Source organism: Squalius cephalus, assembly GCF_949319135.1.
Source record: "Squalius cephalus genome assembly, chromosome: 9".
In the NCBI taxonomy this organism is placed as follows: Eukaryota; Metazoa; Chordata; class Actinopteri; order Cypriniformes; family Leuciscidae; genus Squalius; species Squalius cephalus.
This window is the reverse complement of record NC_137130.1, coordinates 26,400,145-26,421,472: the sequence shown is the minus strand read 5'-3', so window position 1 is coordinate 26,421,472 and position 21,328 is coordinate 26,400,145. Positions and strand designations below refer to the sequence as shown.

Here is a 21,328-nt window from a genome sequence, read left to right as displayed (position 1 = left end):
ATGGGTTAGCTAGGTATATAGCTTAAAGCTAGGTGTTTCATGTGTAGCTAGCTAGTGAAGTGTGTCTTGTATCCTTATGATCTTAGCAGTGGATGTTAGGATGCTAAGACTTTTGTGGTTCCGAGAATATCTCCTGAAAAGGGCATAAGCTGAGATGAAATAAATTATTTAAAGTAACACTATGTAACTTTTCAACCTTCATAATATATTTCCAAGACCCTTGTGATGGTACATCGATTTACAATAGGTTGAATGACACGTCTGCCATAGCCTGACGGGGTCTGTATCGCTTTTACTGGCACTATGTAACTTCGGGGTTCGGGTAGTAACCCGAGCACAAAAAGAACTACAAAATTTGACTGCTTTACGGCATACGTCACTTCCCCCACCACTTCCTCAAATGTGGACGTGAGAGGCCAACCAGCGTTTGTTTTCAGCTTTCGTGCGTATGTTTTTGTCATGGGGGTTGTTTACACCTGGCCACTCCATGCGTTTTCTCAGATCGGATAGCTATCCGATCGTGAAAAGACCAGGTGTAAATGCCCTCCGGAACGCATTCAAGACGGATTTGAATCCGATCGCTCAAACCACTTCAGGAGGAGGTCTGAGACGCATTCTGGACAAGTGTAAATGCATCTGGTTGTTGAAACCACATTTGTAAATTGTACTCCCCCCAAAAATGCTAAAAATAAAATAAAATAAAATAAAAACTTGTGAGAGCGTGTAATAGGCTATATGTAATGTAATAGCCAGATATGACGACGCTACTGGAACACGCATCACCGCAGATGAGCAACTGAGCATCTATTCATCAAGCCAACGTGCAAACTATCGCAAATCAAAGTGAAAGTAAGTCACACAGACCCTTAACACACAATCATCATCATTAAAAGTAAAGAAATTAAATGATCTTACCAGGGCTTCGGATTTAAATCCGTTTCGCAAAAACACATTTATGTGACCAGGTGTAAATGGAATCGTTTTGATAAATCAGATAGCTATCCGATCTGAGAAAACCTATTTTTTTACAGTCTATGGAGAAAACGCATGAAGTGTCCAGTAAATAAATCTCTTATTTGTAAACTTGTTTGCGTTCTATGTTGTTGTGCTTGCTTGTAGTATGTCATTTTTTTACGATTCATTCATTCATTGATGATAATTAGACCAGTCCAATAATTTCCACATAAGTCTAGCTTTCGATTATCAGAGCTGTTAACAGACTTGCTAACAAACACTCGTTTCTCTTACGTGTTTTTTGCGTTATGTTTTATTGCCTAGCTTGCCTCACGAGCTAGTTTGCCAGCTGAACTCAGGTGTTGTGAGGTGTATTTATCACGTAGCCCAGGGATATCAGATGACGCTGTTGACGTTGATTCCTGCGATTATCATGAGAACAGTTTTCAATATCTCACATAATTATCAGGACATAAATAAGCCTAACGTAGAGGTTGTAAATAGTGTATATTTACGACAGTGCAAGTATTCCACAGCGACTCTAGGGGTCGCTGTTTGACAAAAACACGATTTTTTACTTAGTGTTGCTTTAAGATGGTTCTTATGAGACACATGCCACTTTTGCTGAGATTTGAGCTAGTTTGAAGCAAAGATAGATTGTGTCACTCACTCATGCCATTCCTTCACACTGACTTATTTCAAACACTGCACAGTGCACACACACACACACACACACACACACACACACACACACACACATCACATCGCCTCAGGAAACAGCCTACCTGTCACGCTGACCCAAGGCCGAGGGTGATACTAAAAACTGGATCGATAATTCCAGGTGGAAGGAGGTCAATCCAGACTGTATATCCTTGCAAGTGATGCGATTGGGACGTAAGCCAGAGCTGTTTTTCACCCCCAATAAGTGCTGCTGTTGCAGCAGTTGCCAGAATGCCGTCATCATTTTTAATTTATACTGGATCCCGTTTGAGCTCGAGTGGTTGACAAACTCTCACAGGCTCACCGTCTCCATTCGCATTGGTGCTGTGTATGTGGGTTTGGTACTGGATGCCCATGTGTTACAGTGCAGCAGGGTTGAAAGCAATAAGAAAGTTCTTTCTTGCAAAAGACCTTATTATGACACTTCAAAGCAGCATGTGGGCTGTCATATGGATAGCGGTGCCAGTGCCAGTCTTTCCACAGAGCTAATGCTAGTGTTTGTGTTTAGTTTTTCCAGCATTGGCAATATTAAAAAAAAGTGGCACCTTTCATAAAAATAACCAGTGGCATGTCTAACACTTCAAGATCAACCCAAAAAGGGTTGTTTCACACCATTGCTACACTGAAATTGAATAGCACATTGTGACAAAACTTGATCGCCCCCAACGTTATCAATTGTGCAGTCAAATACTTTTTGAAAATAGTTTTAATCAGTTGACAATAAATGGATCTTCATCTACAGGAAATCCACTGAAAAACTTTTAGCCTTTTTTTTCATTATACTTTGACAAAGTATATACTTATACTATTTACACAGAAGAACACGCAGATTTTCCTGGATGGAAAATAAGTGTGCTTAACCCTTGTGTGGTGTTCATATTTTTGTTATTCAGCCAGTGTTCGTGGGTCTGGTGAACCCGCTGCATTTTGGGGTTTTTAATTCAACACAATACAATTTTTTATGTTAAAATACTCAACAGATGTTTACTTCATCCCAATTACAAGCAATATAAACAGCATATATGGTTAATATTGTTACCTTTGTTAGATCACATTTAAAAATTGCATCCTTGTGCGGGAACGGCAGGGGCAGAAACACAAAACTCACTCTTGCACTCACACTCTCTCACACTTACACACAATCTCTCTCTCTCTCACACACGCACACACATCACACACACACACACACACACACACACACACACACACACACACACACACACACACACACACACACACACACACACACACACTGTTGTTTATTGTATTTTTGTTGTAAGAAATTTATGAGTTTGTGAAGTTGATTTTTCTTGGGTTCAAATAAAGACCCATTTTTCATAAAAGGCTTGTGTTCATTGTTGCTGACTTCTCGGTCCCTCACAGCTATATAGTGCTTTATACTAATGTAACAAAACTTCAAACGCAAAGCAACAAAGAAATTCAGTCAGAAGCCTTTGATGTATACAGGTACTATATAAATGTATGTAGTTTCAGTAATTATACTGCAAGTTACAGTATGTCATTGAAGGTAAACTGATTTATGTTCATAAATAAAACATCAATCTCGCATTCAAATATCTAATGTTTACATTTTTATTTGCAATTTTAAATAATATTTGCTGTTTTGCTATACCAGTAGTTCTCTACTAGCTTTCTATAGTTTAAAGTGTTTGTTCATCATTTACTCGCCCTCAAACCTGTGCGAGTGTTTTTCTGTCAGACACAAAAGAAGATATTTTAAAGAATGTTGGTAACCAAACAAACCAAACCAAACATTGGGTTTTTGGACCCCATTGACTTCCATAGTATTCTTTGCATAATATGAAATTGTTTTGTTACCAACATTCTCAGTCATAGCATTGATTTTTATTATTTTGTTTTTATTTTATTTTTGAATTTCTGAATTTTTGTCCTTTGTAGAGATCATTTTGTAGAGACAGAAGGAATAAAAGACTGGTAACACATTATATTTGTTCAAATTATTTAATGCAATATCATGCACAAACAATCAACATTTTACATCATTTGTTAATCTATGTTATTTTATGTGACATTTATGTATATTGTGACATTTGTTTAACACTATTTATGATGGTTTATTTGTCCATCCTTGGTTGTCAGTGATATATTGACTCACTCACTCACTCACTCACTCACAGTAGCTATATGATGTAGCTTATGTCAAAAAATGATTTATGACCCTTGATTTATGGTTTTATAACAGGATGTCCTTATATGGGGGTTTTATGATGCTGTGTGTGAAATTTGACCATGTGTGGTTCCGGGGGTTTTATGACCATGTGTGGTTCCGGGGGGGGGGGGGGGGGGGGGGGGGCTGTGTGTTTTTGACTGTAAGCTGGTTGGTGTGACAAGGAAGTGAATGTTTTTCAGGGGTGTTTTTATTATTGCTGGATAATGTCCATAGAATGGTGAAATTATGAACATGAAGAAATCTGTCATGGATCTGATTTTCAGATGACGATGCAGCGTCCATAATGTCTGTGGGGAGAGAATAAAAACAGGGGAATGAAATTAAGAAATAGCATTGACAAATTAAAAACATGTAAAATAACAGATATGAAATAAGAATAAGAATATGAAATTTATTTAAGTATAACTATTTCTAAAAGTAAGTTTTAACCTTTTAAACACCACACTATATGAGTTAAGAATACAAATGTCTGTCTGATAGTCTCTCAGGAGTGTATAAATAGCCGATCGTGGAATTTTTCTGCGCCGAAGAAATATGTCAGAGTGAATTGTTTTCAGATTACACAGTCATTATTATTATATGATTATATTATGATTATATGAAACAAGATGTTAAATGATCAAGTATAAGTATTTTAATCTAATACACAACGAAATATGACTTACATAGATAAATAAAACACAAAATAATGAATAATAGTTCATATTTGAATTGTCAAATTATCAAGTATAAGTATTTTAATCTAATACACAACGAAATACTGATTTACATAGATAAAACATAAAATAGTGAATAATAGTTCATATTATTTGAAATGTTAAATTATCAAGTATAAGCATTTTAATCTAATACATCAGTGATATAGGGTCATGATGTAGGCGCCACAATATACTGTTTTACACAGATAAACAAAACATATAAAATAAATGAAATAAGATGTTAAATTATCAAGTATAAGCATTTTAATCTAATACATCAGTGATATAGGGTCATCATGTGGGCGCCACAATATACTGTTTTACACAGATAAACAAAACATATAAAATAAATGAAATAAGATGTTAAATTATCAAGTATAAGCATTTTAATCTAATACATCAGTGATATAGGGTCATCATGTGGGCGCCACAATATACTGTTTTACACAGATAAACAAAACATATAAAATAAACAAAATAAGATGTGTTGAAGTGAACTTACCATCGGTGAAATTAGGAGGTCTTTTTGTCACTGGTTAAAATCATAGATCCTTAAATTTCTGAGCAGAGGAGATGTTTGCTCTCCATTTGCTAAATTGAAAATGAAGATTGTTTCCATCATGGCAGGGGCACATCCTCCCCTTCCTCTCTGTGTAGTTACTGTGTATTAGCATATGCAGTTTGTTTCAGAAAACATCAAGCAATTAAAAGATAGGCCGGTCACCTGGTGTTTTACAATCAAAGACGCCACAGACTCCTATCATAAAATCTCCTATCTGAAGCCTTCCTGTCTGGCAGGGAGACCCAAAATGTGCCCATTCTGTCACCTCTACAATGACCAGGCTGTAAGATCAGTAAGGCTCATCATGCAGAATGGGGAGTGTGCATAGAGTTTTAACAAGAGCATTTGGTTCTGGAGACAGAACTGCAAATATAGAAGACAAGCACGTAAAAAAGTTGCATCTGACAACAAATTCACATATGTACAACAGTAAGAGCTGCATGATTGAAAACCCACAGTAAGAGCTGCATGATTGAAAACCCCTGCACAGTTTCTGCATGCGTTTAACTCAGAATTTCGTGAGCGCTTTGAAGAAGCTGTACCAAACGACTATAGCGTAAAACTCTGATTAACCCATTTAAAGCAACATAAAGGAACTTTTCCTCTTCGGTCGCCCTACAGGTTGGAAGCGGAATTGTCCATTACCGCTGTTGTCAATAATTTAGCCTACCGCAGCCTACTGTCACACGCACGCTCGCTGTTTATCTAGCACCAGCTTTGGTAACACTTTATATTACGACCCGCAAACAACTGCGTAAGTAAACCGAAACTACGGTGTACGTTTCTGTAATTATAGTGTACTTCCGTGTAGGTATAAGGGAACAATATGTTACGTTTTGGGTAATAAAGGGGTAACAAGCAGATATACAACCTGCAAAGAACTTCGTAAGTAAACCGAAATTACGGTGTACGTTTCTGTAATTATAGTGTACCTCCGTGTAGGTATAAGGGAACAATATGTTAAGTTTTGGGTAATAAAGGGGTACAACCAGATATACAAGCAAATTATTTATAATGTAATTATTTTAAAACTAACAGGTACCTATTCTGTATATATTCCAGGCAAAAATTGTACGTCTGTTGTATATAAAAGTTTTTATCACATTTCTGGAAAAATGGTAGTTTTGACATCTGTGGGTTGTAAATTAAAAAAAAAAAAAAATATATATATATATATATATATATATATATATATATATATATATATATATATATATGGCTGTATGTAAGCACAGTATGATAAAAATTTAATCTGAAACAATTTTATAAACAGCTGATTTCGAAAAACATTGGCAATGCTATTTATTGGCTTTTCTTACTAAACTACCTAATGTTTAGCCAAAAAAATTTTTTTTCTGCTATGACTTTAATTTAGAACGTACCATGTAGTACTTATACTTACCTTATCACATTGTATTGCAATGACACTTAAATGTCAGGGCAAATATACTCTGTAATTAAAAGTTTTTTTAATTTTTTTTTATAAGAGTACCTTTCTCTGTAATTACTGTGCAAATAGTGTTGTTTCGTATTGTTACATAGTAAGTAGTGTTTGTTACCCGTTTCAACTGTGAATTTACAGGGTAAGTGTAACTCCTGCGGGCTGTAAATTAAAGTGGCGCTTGTTACCCCCTTGTTCTGTGTAGTTACAGGGTAAGTGTAACTCCTGCGGGCTGTAAATTAAAGTGGCGCTTGTTACCCCCTTGTTCTGTGTAGTTACAGGGTAAGTGTAACTCCTGCGGGCTGTAAATTAAAGTGGCACTTGTTACCCCCTTGTTCTGTGTAGTTACAGGGTAAGTGTAACTCCTGCGGGCTGTAAATTAAAGTGGCGCTTGTTACCCCCTTGTTCTGTGTAGTTACAGGGTAAGTGCAGTAAATATACAATAAAGGATCCAATTTAATTTCTGACTTTTATTTTACAAAGACATTTCAAAACACTTTATTATCTTAATAAAACATTATCTTTTCTACAGTAGGCTATACTCAAACAACAAAGTAACACATTATACCCCCTCCCCCCTTTATTTGCTTCTCTTGCTTTTCTTCTTCTTTCTTTTCTTGCTCTTCTTTTTCTTAACTTCCACTGGGGACTCTGAAGTTGAGGAGTTGATGGAGTCCCATTGGTCTTGCTGCACTGCAAAAATATGAATATATATACATGCTCTTAGCAAGCTACACCTTCAATTTTAAGTTGTCGAACAATCCTCCACTCTAAAACATTTTGTGCCACCTGATATTACTGTAGTAACTGTAATTTTGAAGAAAACACATTTTGGTGAAGTTTGAGGCAGATCATGGGGGGGTTGTGATATTTTATAGTGATAATGACTGTAGTGCAGCAGAAAATGTTTTTAAAAAAGGCATAGTTGTTCTGACAGCAACAAAAAAACAAAAAAGCATGAAACACAAACATGAGGGCTGTGGCACTATAGGAACAGCATATCTTTGTGTCATTGCAGATGGGACAGCAGACTTCATCTTTTCAATTTCCTTTTTCAAAAAATCACACTCATCTTTGAGCAAGGTGATCTCTGCTTTAAGAGTGATAATCTTATCTTTGAAAGAAAGAAAGAAAGAAAGAAAGAAAGAAAGAAAGGTTAGACGTTTAAATTTTACTCCTGCCCTACTCCAGGGCTTATACTTGTGACCACTTTCCTATTTTTTAAAACATCAAATTGAAGAACTAAACATCACTGGTACTGTACATTATACATGCACTTGTTAAAGGATTAGTTCACCCCAAAATTAAAATTTACAACGGACTTCATTGGTCACCATCGTTAAGTCCAAATCAATGCAGTTTCAGAAGTCTTTTAAGTGTTTAAACGGGCTGTACGCGATCACAGCTGAAGAAGAGGTTGTTATCTAGCGAAACGATAGGTCATTTAAAAAAAAGAAATATATAATTTATAGACTTTTTACCTTCAATAGTTCGGATTGAGCTGATCAACAAACGAACAGGGAACTACGTCATCACGTTGAAAGGTCACGCCTGCGCCGGCAATACTATTTGAACTACTATTCATATTCATCAGAATGTTATTCATATACTATTCATATTCATATTCACTGAATTCTATTTCTATATAATCGCAAACAATACTATTTGAATTATCCTCCTACGTACGGTCGCATTGTAAACAGTGGGGCGGTACTTCGGCCGGCGCAGGCGTGACCTTTCAACGTGATGACGTAGTTCCCTGTCCGTTTGTTGATCAGCTCAATCCAAACTATTGAACTATTGCCACAGCCCTCAGGTTTGTGTTTCATGCTTTTTTTGTTTTTTTTGTTTTTTTGTTGCTGTCAGAACAAATATGCCTTTTTAAAAAACATTTTCTGCTGCACTACAGACATTATCACTATAAAATATCACAACCCCCCCATGATCTGCCTCAAACTTCACCAAAATGTGTTTTCTTCAAAATTACAGTTACTACAGTAATATCAGGTGGCACAAAATGTTTAGAGTGGAGGATTGTTCGACAACTTAAAATTGAAGGTGTAGCTTGCTAAGAGCATGTATATACTGTATATTCATATTTTTGCAGTGCAGCAAGACCAATGGGACTCCATCAACTCCTCAACTTCAGAGTCCCCAGTGGAAGTTAAGAAAAAGAAGAGCAAGAAAAGAAAGAAGAAGAAAAGCAAGAGAAGCAAATAAAGGGGGGAGGGGGTATAATGTGTTACTTTGTTGTTTGAGTATACTGTAGAAAAGATAATGTTTTATTAAGATAATAAAGTGTTTTGACATTTTTTTGTAAAATAAAAGTCAGAAATTAAATTGGATCCTTTATTGTATATTTACTGCACTTACCCTGTAACTACACAGAACAAGGGGGTAACAAGCGCCACTTTAATTTACAGCCCGCAGGAGTTACACTTACCCTGTAACTACACAGAACAAGGGGGTAACAAGCGCCACTTTAATTTACAGCCCGCAGGAGTTACACTTACCCTGTAACTACACAGAACAAGGGGGTAACAAGCGCCACTTTAATTTACAGCCCGCAGGAGTTACACTTACCCTGTAAATTCACAGTTGAAACGGGTAACAAACACTACTTACTATGTAACAATACGAAACAACACTATTTGCACAGTAATTACAGAGAAAGGTACTCTTATTAAAAAAACAAACAAAAAAACTTTTAATTACACAGTATATTTGCCCTGACATTTAAGTGTCATTGCAATACAATGTGATAAGGTAAGTATAGGTACTACATGGTACGTTTTAAATTAAAATCATAGCAAAAACTTTTTTTTTTTTTTGGCTTAACGTTAAGTAGTTTAGTAAGAAAAGCCAATAAATAGCATTGCCAAAAAGTTTAATTTACAACCCACAGATGTCAAAATTACCCTGTAACTACATTGCACAAGAACATATTTTGCCAGAAATGTGATAAAAACTTTTATATACAACAGACGTACAATTTTTGCCTGGAATATATACAGAATAGGTACCTGTTAGTTTTAAAATAATTACATTATAAATAATTTGCTTGTATATCTGGTTGTACCCCTTTATTACCCAAAACTTAACATATTGTTCCCTTATACCTACACGGAGGTACACTATAATTACAGAAACGTACACCGTAATTTCGGTTTACTTACGAAGTTCTTTGCAGGTTGAATATCTGCTTGTTACCCCTTTATTACCCAAAACTTAACATATTGTTCCCTTATACCTACACGGAAGTACACTATAATTACAGAAATGTACACCGTAATTTCGGTTTACTTACGCAGTTGTTTGCGGGTCGTAATATAAAGTGTTACCCCAGCTTTGGAATGAACGATGTCCACAGACAAGGTAGAGTATGATACATGATTTCATGAAAGTATGATGTATTGCCACATCTGAAATGAAGAAAAACTAAATAATGACTATTGTAACGCTTGACGTAAAGCAAGTCAAATTTGTAGTTTTCTCATGTCTCATTCGAACTACAGAAAACGTGACCCGATCTGGCAAACTTACATAGTCTGGTCATAGCAGATATAGGATCGCAAAGCGAATCCAGAAGTGCCTTTCACCCTGTTACGACTTGATGAACCACTGATACGATTTTAAATTGCATACACTGAAAAAATGTTCCTTAGTGTTGCTTTAAGCACACCGGCAACTAGTTGCCGCAGAGTATAGTTGTCATTTTCCTTTTGTAAGTATTTTTCTAGATGTTATCCATGTTTTATGTACAGTATCAATGACATGCGAGCAAACATCCAAATAAAGGATTTCAAGAGAGAAAAAAAAAAAAAAGGTATCCACTTCCTTCCTGTCACATGAGGCTGTCAACTTCCTACCCCTACTTCCAGGAAGCATGGCGAAGGCAAACCCTCCCAAAGAAAGGTAATTTTCATGTTACTAATGAGTATTTTTTGTTGACATTATAGATATATATATATATACTCATGAAGGTCTCTAGAATCATTCAAACAAAACAAATCTTACAATAGATCTATAGTTTTTTGTATACTTAGTCAAAAGTCTATATACAACTATAGTTGCGGGTGGGCAAATGCCTTGTAAGTACACATATCATGGGACAATAGGGTATACTATGTTAATAGGTTAATAAATCAAGGTTATTGGTCTTGTAATGTGAATAAACATAACTTAACCCTTTAAATGACAGCCCTACTGTTGATACATTGTTCAAAAATTATATCTATAACAAAAAAAAAAAAAGGCAAATAAAAATAACAGTGCATACACTGTTATTTTGGTTATTTATCATTTTGTTATTTGTTTTGTTTTTTGTTTGTTATATTTTTTTTCTTCATTCTATTTATTTATTTTCATTTAACTTTTTGATACACAATGCCCTGTTATGGCTGCACTTTGTTCTGCACTATGTTCCACCACTTTAAGACAAATGGATTTTTTGTTTGTTGTATTTTCATATTTAAGATATTATAAGCTAGATGCAGCTTTTTTTGGGTTCGCATCAAATGTTCTTCGACTTTTATACATGATAAATTTGTTTATGAATAAAGATTGATCTGTTGAAAGCAGTTATTTTGAGATAGATCCCAAATGTTCTCCTCCCATTCATATTTGACACTGAGGAGGTGCATACAACATATTTGCCCACCGGCAACTATAGTTGCCGCACAAATACGATTTTCAAGAAAAAAAAACCTGGTGGAAAAAAAATGCAGAACATGTTCCTCCAGCAGATTCTGATCCTGAACCATCATCACCTGCTCCAGATCACTCCGGCGTCAAGCCAAATAATGGTAAATCATTATTTCTCCAACATTAATTTAAACAGTATTATCTTGTTTTCCACTCAAAATAAGGCTTGTTTTTACAGAATATTAAAATTATTTGCAATGTTACTTATAGACTTATAGAATGTCTTAAAGGGACCATAATAAAGTGAAACCAAAGTAACATTGATGTGACCACTGACATTGATAATTAATATTATTAAAAAATAAGATGGCACCACAAGACGACGTTCACTTGCAGAGCAAATTTAGCAAGTTTATAGTTAACTGTGTAGCAATTGTGAACAATTTTAATAGAGAATTCAACAATAATTTGGATTTCTTCACCACTACTACTGAAAGCTGATTGGCCTTGATGGTTATAAGTGCCAATTTAATTAATTTATATGATGTCCGATTTATTCTCCCTTGTGCACATTTTCCACGGGTTTTAATAATAAAATGAATGGTGTGAAAGAATGAATATCATATGTTATGAATTCTGCAATCTGCATCTATCTACACTCCACGATCGACCGCTGTCTGTTGGTTGAGAGACGAGGCGAATTAACAGACTTGTGCAGAGAATTTTCTGTGCGAAACTTGAGACTTTGAAGCTGTTTTCTGGATTTCTGAGAGGAGACTTTTATTCCAGAAGGACATCGGAGGATATATCCTTTATATAGAGTTACATTTTTGAAAGCGTCATATAATTTCTGTGAATACTTTTATTTGATTGTTCTTTTCTTATTTTAGAAGGAGTTTGTTTGATTTTTTTTCAGGGGAGTATTTCTGAGGAGATTTCTATTTTATTGTATTGTATTGTATTGTGTTGTATTTTGTATTGATTTTATTGCAGGTTGGAGGAGGATGTCGATGGCTCACAATCACATGATGGGTGAAAGAGGAAGTGATGCTTTAATTTTTCATTTATGATTTATGGTATGATGTTGTACAATGACTGACTATATTAATTTGAAGAACCCATTTGATCACATTTATTTGATTCCTTGCATGCGAAATAAGCTTTTGAATTTGAGTAACTTAACTGAAGTAAAAATTTGTAATTGACCACAGACATTGATTATTTATTATTATTATTAAAATATTACTAACTATGTGATATGTGAAATATTCCATCCTAAGATCACTCCAGATCCAGGAGAGCTGCTTTCTCGCAGACGGCTGGTCAGGAGGTTTGGAGACCCGGTTCTGATGACCGTGATCAGGATCCGCTGCCCAGAGATGGAAAAAGTACACAATTTCCTTACTTGAGTGAAAGTAAGTTACAGACACTACTGGTCAAATATTACTCAGTTACAAGTAAAAGTTGAAAAGACTGATTTTTATTTAAGTAAAAGTACAGAAGTACTTGTTTTTAAAAGTACTTAAGTATCAAAAGTAAAAAGTAAATGTCAATGCATTGTTTTATTATTGTTGTTTGTAATACTTACAGTACCTTATGCCTCTGAATCTATGCCTGCCTACCTACCCTGATATCAATATCAAATTTATTTCTAGAACACAGTTCCTGTAGTGGGATTGAATGTGAGATTGAATAAGTGCTCTCAATAACGTCCACAATAGTTTCGGACACCCTGTTTTGGACTGTTCCCTCAAATAGTGCCCTATTTAAAGTTTTTTGGCTTTTAGTATGAATATGTCAGCCACTGTTATAAGCTAGTGTGCTCCAAAACAATGACAAAATGTGCATTTAGAAGACCAAACCCAATGTTGAAAATGAAAATAAGATTGATGTCAGAATCCAACTACTTTCTACTCAAGAACCTTGACAGAAATGTAGTGGAGTAAAAAGTATGATAAATGTAGTGAAGTTAAAGTAAAATGTTTCCAGAAAAAATATTAAGTAAAGTAAAGTACAGATACTTCAAAAGTGTACTCAAGTACAGTACTCAAATAAATGTACTTTGTTACTGTCCACCTCTGCCGCTGCCAGACCCGACCCAGACACAGAGCCAGGATCTTCCTGGATATTTAACATCTCTGTATTCTGAGTTTTCTGTTTCTGTGTCCACAGGTCAGGCTCACGGGACGAGGGCGAAGCAGAACCCAGATGATGGACGTCCGTCCACTTCATCTAAACACTTTTGCAGAGGTCAGAATAGGCTTTTAATAAAGAAGTAATGGCTTAGTTTCTATTTCTATTTTCAATGGCTGATTTGTCAACTAAACCAACTAAAGTAACGGTAACACTTTATTTTGATGGTCCCTTTTGAACATTCTGTCAACTATAAGTAACTTTGCAACTACATGTCAACTAACTCTCATTAGAGTATCAGTAGGCTCTCTGCTTAATCTCTGCAAACTCTTTATTGTGATGCTCCACCAACAGACACTCTACTGACAATAAGTAACTTTTCAACTACATGTCAACTTATTCTAACCATACCAGTCTACTAATACTCTACTAATACTCTAATGAGAGTTAGTAGACATGTAGGTGCAATGTTACTTATAGACAACTGAATGTCTGTTGGAGGAGCATCTCAATAAAGAGTTTGCAGATATTAAGCAGAGAGTATGTTACACTATTAAGATTTTAATAGTAAAATGTAAGTTATGTCATTATATCATTGCTTAATTTGACGTCAGAGATGGGTCTAATAGTTGTTTTCATTGGTTTTTTCTTCATTTCAGAAAAAGCTCCAGAACGTAGGAAGAGACCTGGTTGTTTCCTCAGGCTCTGGAAGGCTACGAAGGGTGTTTTCAGCTGCTGTTACAGTAGTGCTGTGAATGTTGTGGAGCCTTTTATTCCTCCAGCAGATCCTGTTCCTGAACCATCATCACCTGCTCCAGATCACTCCGGCGTAAAGCCAAATAATGGTAAATCATTATTTCTCCAACATTATTTTAAACAGTATTATCTTGTTTTCCAGTCAAAATAAGGCTTGTTTTTACAGAATATTAAAATTATTTCCCCTATTATAATATTATTTTCTCGACCAGCACTGACATTTTTTAAATAAAACAATGGATCTAGCAACAGACACTCTACTGACTATAAGTAACTTTTCAACTACGTCAACTTATTCTAACCCTAACAGTCTACTAATACTCTACTAATACTCGAAAGAGAGATAGTAGACATGCAATGTTACTTATAGACTTATAGAATGTCTTAAAGGGACCAAAATAAAGTGAAACCAAAGTAACAATTTGATGTGACCACTGACATTGATAATTAATATTATAAAAAAAATAAATAAAACAAAAACAGTTTTTGATGTCTGAAATGTTCCATCCTCAGGCCGCTCCAGATCCTGGAGAACTGCTTCCACAGATTCTTCTCCGGGCATCACGCCATCCTCAGCTTTGTCTCTCCCTGAGGCCCATGTCGAGAGGAGATATAGAGAGTCGTTGAGTCTGAGCAGCCGAGGCTCGTACAGCGTCGAGTGGAGGTGGAATGGTGATGGATCGGAGAGCCGAAACCAACAGGGTTTGTCCAGGTCCGACAGCCTCGAAGGGTTTCTGTGTCCTCCGCTGCCGGTTCAAGTTCAATTCAATTCAAATTTATTTATTTATATAGCGCTTTTCACAATACATATTGTTTCAAAGCAGCTTTACAGAAAGTGCATTTCAGAAATGTACATAGAAAAATACAGTTAGTTAATCATGTATTAATTTAGGGCATAACATATCGCCAGCATTGAGTTGTCTCTTCACAGGCGTCGAGTCGTCTCTTCACGGGTGTTGGGGCATCTGAAGTTTCCATGAGAGGCTGGATACAAACTGGAGCTGACGAACTCTATTTACCTCGGGACTAGTGTCCCGAGATAACAACAGAAAAGCAGATGGGAAATAATTAGCATAGCTGCTGTTCATAATATTAATGCATTCGATCCGATGCAATTTAATGTAGTTTTAAACTGGGACAGCGAGTCTGAGCCTCAAACAATATCAGGAAGGCCATTCCAGAGTTTAGGAGCTAAATGTGAAAACGCCCTCCCTCCTTTAGTGGACTTAGATATCCTAGGAATGACCAGAAGCCTCGAATTTAGTGATCTTAAAGAGCGCGATGGATTGTAGGGCGATAGAAGTTCCGTTAAATACCCAGGAGCTAAACCATTTAGGGCTTTATAGGTCAGTAGTAATACTTTGTAATTGATACGCAACTTAATAGGTAACCAGTGTAGAGATGATAGAATTGGTGTTATATGATCATATTTTCTTGACCTAGTAAGAACTCTAGCAGCTGCATTTTGGACTAACTGTAGCTTGTTTATTGAGGATGCAGGACAACCAGCTAATAAAGCATTACAGTAATCTAGTATCGAGGTCATGAATGCATGAACTAACTTTTCTGCATCAGAAACAGATAGCATGTTACGTAGCTTAGCAATGTTTCTAAGGTGGAAAAAGGCTGTTCTTGTAACATATGAAATATGATTTTCGAAAGACAAGTTGCGGTCTAGTATAACACCCAGGTCTTTTACTGTAGTGGATAAAGTAACAGGACATCCTTCTAAATTAAAGTTGTATTGTAAGAGGTTTTGTGGGCAGTTTTTTGGACCAATAAGTAATACCTCCGTTTTATCTGAATTTAATAGCAGAAAATTACACGTCATCCAGTATTTTATATCTTTAACACACTCTGTCAATTTAGATAATTTAGTGTTTTCATCAGGGGCCTCATTTATAAAGCTTGCGTACGCACAAAACGGGGCTGAAAACATGCGTACGCCAGTTCCTGCGCAAAAGGTGGGATTTATAAAGAAAAACTTGACGGGAAAATTTGCGCACCTGCACGCAAACTCTGACCCATGCGTACGAACGTTTTGGAGATGGAGCACTTTGGCGACACCGATGGTGAACTGGAGTTAAATGTATTTTTGGTCACTTTTATACAGAAAATCTAAAGAAAATTAAACATATATAGAAAGATTATACAAATACAATTTCAATCACCAAGCCTGTCACTTGAAGCAAATATCCATTCCTTCTTAAATGTCCGCGGCAGCGAGCGTGTTGAGCCGTTTAGTGAAACTGACGCAAATAACAGTTTAAATAAATAAAATACTTCTGATATAAACATTTATATTAAATATGCCATTCAAATTAATGGAGTTAAACACTTAAACATGAAATCATTACTGAAGTTACAACATTTTTTTAAATTCAATTATTAGAAATATTTGTTGTGGATGCGATTGTTTTTGAACACTTTTCCTGTGGCGTGCTTTAATGTTTTAACCACAGAGATAATTGCTTATCATGATAATACCAGATTGTCTGAGAAAATAGTTTCGTGCAAATAATGCCCAAGGCCTGTCTGTTTCCATTAAAAATATAAATCAATTAAAAATACAATTCGGCAAGTGGAAAAGATTGAGAAAAACTTTCTCTGAAATGTATTTTACACTATTTGATTTATGTAGGCTATTCAAAAACAAGGCAAGGATAGACAACTACTTGATTTGTATTAATGTAATGTTTCTTGTACCGTTTATATAATTTGCATATGATTATTCATCCATGTGATAACGTTTAAGTTATCACGTGGATGAATAATCATATGCAAATGATATGTAGATGAGGATCTGCATAGTAAAACTAGGCGTTGTAAGCTCCATATATGGTTATTTCGGGTGGAGACGCATGTACGCACAATCTTCCGCTGACTGGGATTTATAAAGTGAATTCTGCGCAGGTTCTGGCGTACGCACGGTTTTATAAGTCTGAATATTTTTTTGCGTACGCCATTTTTGGCTTTCGGGCGCACGTACACTTTTAGTAAGGTTCCTACGCTCAGTTTTATAAATGAGGCCCCAGGTCGTGATGAAATATATAATTGAGTGTCATCAGCATAACAGTGGAAATTAATTCCATGTTTTCTTATAATATTACTAAGTGGCAGCATATATATTGAGAATAGCAGAGGGCCTAACACAGATCCTTGCGGCACTCCATAGTTTACTGACGTTATCTTTGATTTTTCCCCATTTAAACAGACAAAATGGTAGCGGTCTGATAAGTACGATCTAAACCAGCTTAATGCCTGTCCATGAACACCAGTGTAGTTTTGTAGTCGATCTAAGAGTATTTTGTGATCTATAGTGTCGAACGCAGCGCTAAGATCGAGTAAAACTAGTATTGAGATACAGCCTTGGTCAGAAGCTAGAAGTAAATCATTTGTAATTTTAACGAGCGCAGTTTCTGTGCTATGATGCGGCCTGAATCCTGACTGAAATTTTTCATAGATATCATTTTCTTGCAAGAAAGAGCACAATTGAGCGGACACAACTTTTTCTAGTATTTTAGACATAAATAGAATATTTGAAATGGGTCTGTAATTTGCTAGGTTATTATGATCTAATTGTGGTTTCTTAATGAGAGGTTTTATAACTGCCAACTTGAATATTCTTGGAACATGACCTAAAGATAAAGACGAGTTAATAATATTGAGAAGAGGCTCTTCCACTACAGGTAACACTTATTTCAGTAGTTTAGTGGGTATTGGATCTAATAAACATGTTCCTGTCGAGCCAACAGAGACATCAACTGGCCGAACTGCTCAGGGTGTTGTGGAGGCTTCTCCAGTGAACAAGAGCTCAACAGGTGAGACTGAAATAAGGCTGGGCAGTGTAAAGTCTACAGATAGAGATTTTGCTATTTCATGCATAACTGAGTCAAGTTTTTAACATGTCCGGTCACATTTACTGTTGCTCGACCAGCACTGATATTTTTTAAATAAAACAATGGATCTAGCAAGCTAATAATTGTCTCATATTTTTCTGTTTGTTTTTCAGAGTCCTTTGAGTCTCTCTATAACATGGAAAAGATACCCGGAGGATTTGGCAGGGTGTTCCTGGGAACACGCAAATTTGATGGCAAAAAGGTCAATCTTACTGAATTGTACAAACATTTTGCTCTTGCATGCATCAAAACACATGTAAAATAATTTACAGATGGTTTAATACTTAGTACAAGGTCAGGTGCTTGAAAAGTGTTACTGTTACTGAAACTGGGGGGTTTTTTTGTACAGGTTGCCATCAAGCGGATACGCAAGATTGACAACGATTGCTATCTTAATATTGTAAGTTGGCCAAAACCTGAATGTGTATTGAGTTGTTTAAGTGCAGATTACTGTAGTTAATACACCCGTAGGAAGCATTAGGTATAAATGTGATCAACAAATAAGCCTAGAGGCACCAAATAACTTTGAGCAAAAGATCAAAGAATAATACATTTCAAAATGATGTTTTCTTCAGTTTTTACCCAGCTAACCTTCTGTTTGCTTCTTCTCTCTAGCCTGGGAATCCCGAACCTCTCGTTACAGAAGTGGCGCTGCTGCTGCTGATGAGGCGAGAACCCATAAGCCCCTTCGTCATACAACTGTACGAGTGGTTTGAACATCCTAGAGAATTCACTCTTGTTATGGATTATCCGGAACCCTGCGAGAGCTTGCTGGACTCAATCAATCGTCAACCTTGGAATGACTGGTTCTCACGGGTCATCATGATACAGGCTGTGCGGGCAGTGCAACACTGCATCCATCGTGATGTTTTCCATAATGACATTCATGCGCTGAATTTCCTTTTGAATAAAGACACGATAGATCTCAAGCTGATAGACTTTGGCTGCGGTCAGCTATTTAGTAGTGAAGGCTACGAGAGCAACATATACAGGGGTGAGCATTTTGGGAGTGTGGAAACCTGAAGGTAGTGACTTACTAATTATTTGACGATGCTTTTAAAAAAAAAAAGCTCAACAATGTGCAAATGTCTTTCTTACAGTAGTTCCGGAATACTGCCCACCTGAAGTCTTTACAGAACCTCGATTCCACGCCGTCCCAGCAAATGTCTGGTCTCCAGGAGTGTTGCTGTATGTGATGTCGAACACATGTCTTCCTTTTCTTAATAGAACGGAAATCACACAAGCCAAAGTTACATTTCAGAACCCCAACTTATCCAAATGTGAGTGAATAATGATGTTAACATTGATAAATACACACATAAAGCAAACAATTTGTACAGAAAGTTAAAGGTTGAAGTGTGTCAGAATTTTTATATATAGCTCAACGTATAGCGAGAGTTTGGGGCGAGAGCCATCGCTGTTTTCAAAAATGCCAGGTCACATGGTCATGACTAACCAGCTCTCTCCTTATTAAAATGTGTGCAAACTGCAGGGATCTGATTAGACAGTGTCTAGCCCGGGATCCAACTAAACGCCCCAGCTTAGAGCAGATGTTACAACATCAATGGTTTGATCATAATCTACACTAGATTGGAGAAGTTGAGGAGATTCACTTGATCAGTTTCAGGTGTGAGGAAGTGTAACAGGCAGAGTAGGATTATTATCTTTTGTCTTAAATTCTGGATTGTTTGTAGTGAGATTTTCAAATTTGTGTTCATTGTAATGTTCTTGTTATAGTCAAATCACCTTCATTTATATACCGCTTGATACTATACAGATTGTTTTAAAGCGGCATCCCTATAGTAAACAGGAAAATAACAGAATCAGTAAACCAAACAGAATTCAATTCTGTTCTAGCTCTAAAAAAACATTCATGAGTTGACTTGTTCGTATACTCTTTGTTTTGGATAGGAAATATCATACTTGCTGAGAGCTCTGAGCTCGAGACTTGACCCGAAGCCAGAAGTCCAACACCAACCTGACAGAAACTCAGAGCCTGTCCATGTCTGAGCAAGAACGTGTTTATTTTGTTTAACGTATATTTTATTTAACATTTGTATCTCTTGAATTTAAATGTTGCATGTATATTTTTAATAAACGTTCACTTCTAATTAATCAAACTATTTTAATGATCCCGTAACATGTCATAAATGTTATTTCATTCAACAGTCCATCCCATACTTAACTAAAACTGCACACAGTCAACAAGATAGCAAGACAAGTACTATCTTTACCTGTTTGCTTGTAGCAGCTGTTCCCAGACAGACTGATAAAGTCAGACAGACCAGTACATTACAGTAGTTTAAACACCATTAGACTATTAGACCTCAATAAATCACAGCACTTATATATTAATACATTCATAAATAACATAACATTATAGCAATGCAGGTTGCATATTTATAAATACATTCATGGAACCATAAAACTGACTACTTAATACTTATAAATCAGTGTGTAATGGATTATGAGCATGCGCATTGAAAGAGCAAATGGGTGACTTATAAGGAATTATAAATAATTAATATAAATTTACTATATCTTATAATGCATAGGTCTTAATGAGTCTTTATAAATATATTTATAGAAGAGTAATATTGCTCATAAAAAAAGTATAAATGGAGCTATAATTCATTATGAGCATGGTCTGCATAGAAAGTGTTACCATATTTATTAAATATAATTAACCTATTTGTCACAAAAAAAAAACAAAAAAAACAATGCAAATGGTTGACTGATTTGTTTTGGTATTCATCAGTGATATATTTATTATTACAAAAATATATCTTTTTTTATACTAATAAATACATCACTGATAAATTATATATTTTTTATATAATATTATATTTCTTAAAACTGCAAAAGAAAAAAAGAAAAATGATAAGTAATACAGTAGATGGCGTCATCACGTGATTAATTCTAACCAATGAGACTGCTGGAACTTTGCATGTTAATGAGCTGTCATTCTGGTTTTGACTGGTACCGCCCAGCTTTGCACCAAACAGGTAAGCTTTTTAAATTTCCATAGTAATTTGAGTTTTCTATTAACATGAGTGAAATGGGTCAAAATGGTAATTAATTAATTGGTATTAAATTACACTAATTTTATTGTTATCTGATTATAGGCTATACAGTATAGCTAATGTTTCTCTGCTGCTGTTTAAATGAAACGGTAATAACGGTCGACTAACATTAGCTGCTCAGACAGTCCGTTTTTTGGTAGTCTCCGAGGTAATGTATACTTTAATACTGCATGAATTCATTACCTGTAAGTGTTTTACACTTTTGGTGTTATTATAATTTGTTTTA

The 21,328-nt window shown here is 35.7% G+C and overlaps 2 protein-coding genes across 2 annotated transcripts; both read left to right on the top strand.

The window, feature by feature from the left end:
* The first annotated feature begins 12,210 nt into the window (after positions 1-12,210).
* Positions 12,211-15,025, top strand: LOC307164637 (uncharacterized protein). The gene is made up of 5 exons (XM_079881666.1): positions 12,211-12,275; positions 12,512-12,646; positions 13,404-13,481; positions 14,024-14,209; positions 14,697-15,025. Exons 1-5 carry the CDS (start codon positions 12,236-12,238, stop codon positions 14,990-14,992), a joined length of 735 nt encoding a protein of 244 aa, XP_079737792.1. The 5' UTR covers positions 12,211-12,235; the 3' UTR covers positions 14,993-15,025.
* Positions 15,026-18,174: 3,149 nt separating this feature from the next.
* LOC307164638 (serine/threonine-protein kinase pim-2-like) lies at positions 18,175-19,994 on the top strand. Its single transcript, XM_079881667.1, has 5 exons — positions 18,175-18,221; positions 18,369-18,419; positions 18,635-19,013; positions 19,120-19,299; positions 19,931-19,994. Coding segments are annotated over exons 3-5 (513 nt in total). The 5' UTR covers positions 18,175-18,221; positions 18,369-18,419; positions 18,635-18,682; the 3' UTR covers positions 19,933-19,994.
* The last annotated feature ends 1,334 nt before the right edge of the window (positions 19,995-21,328 follow it).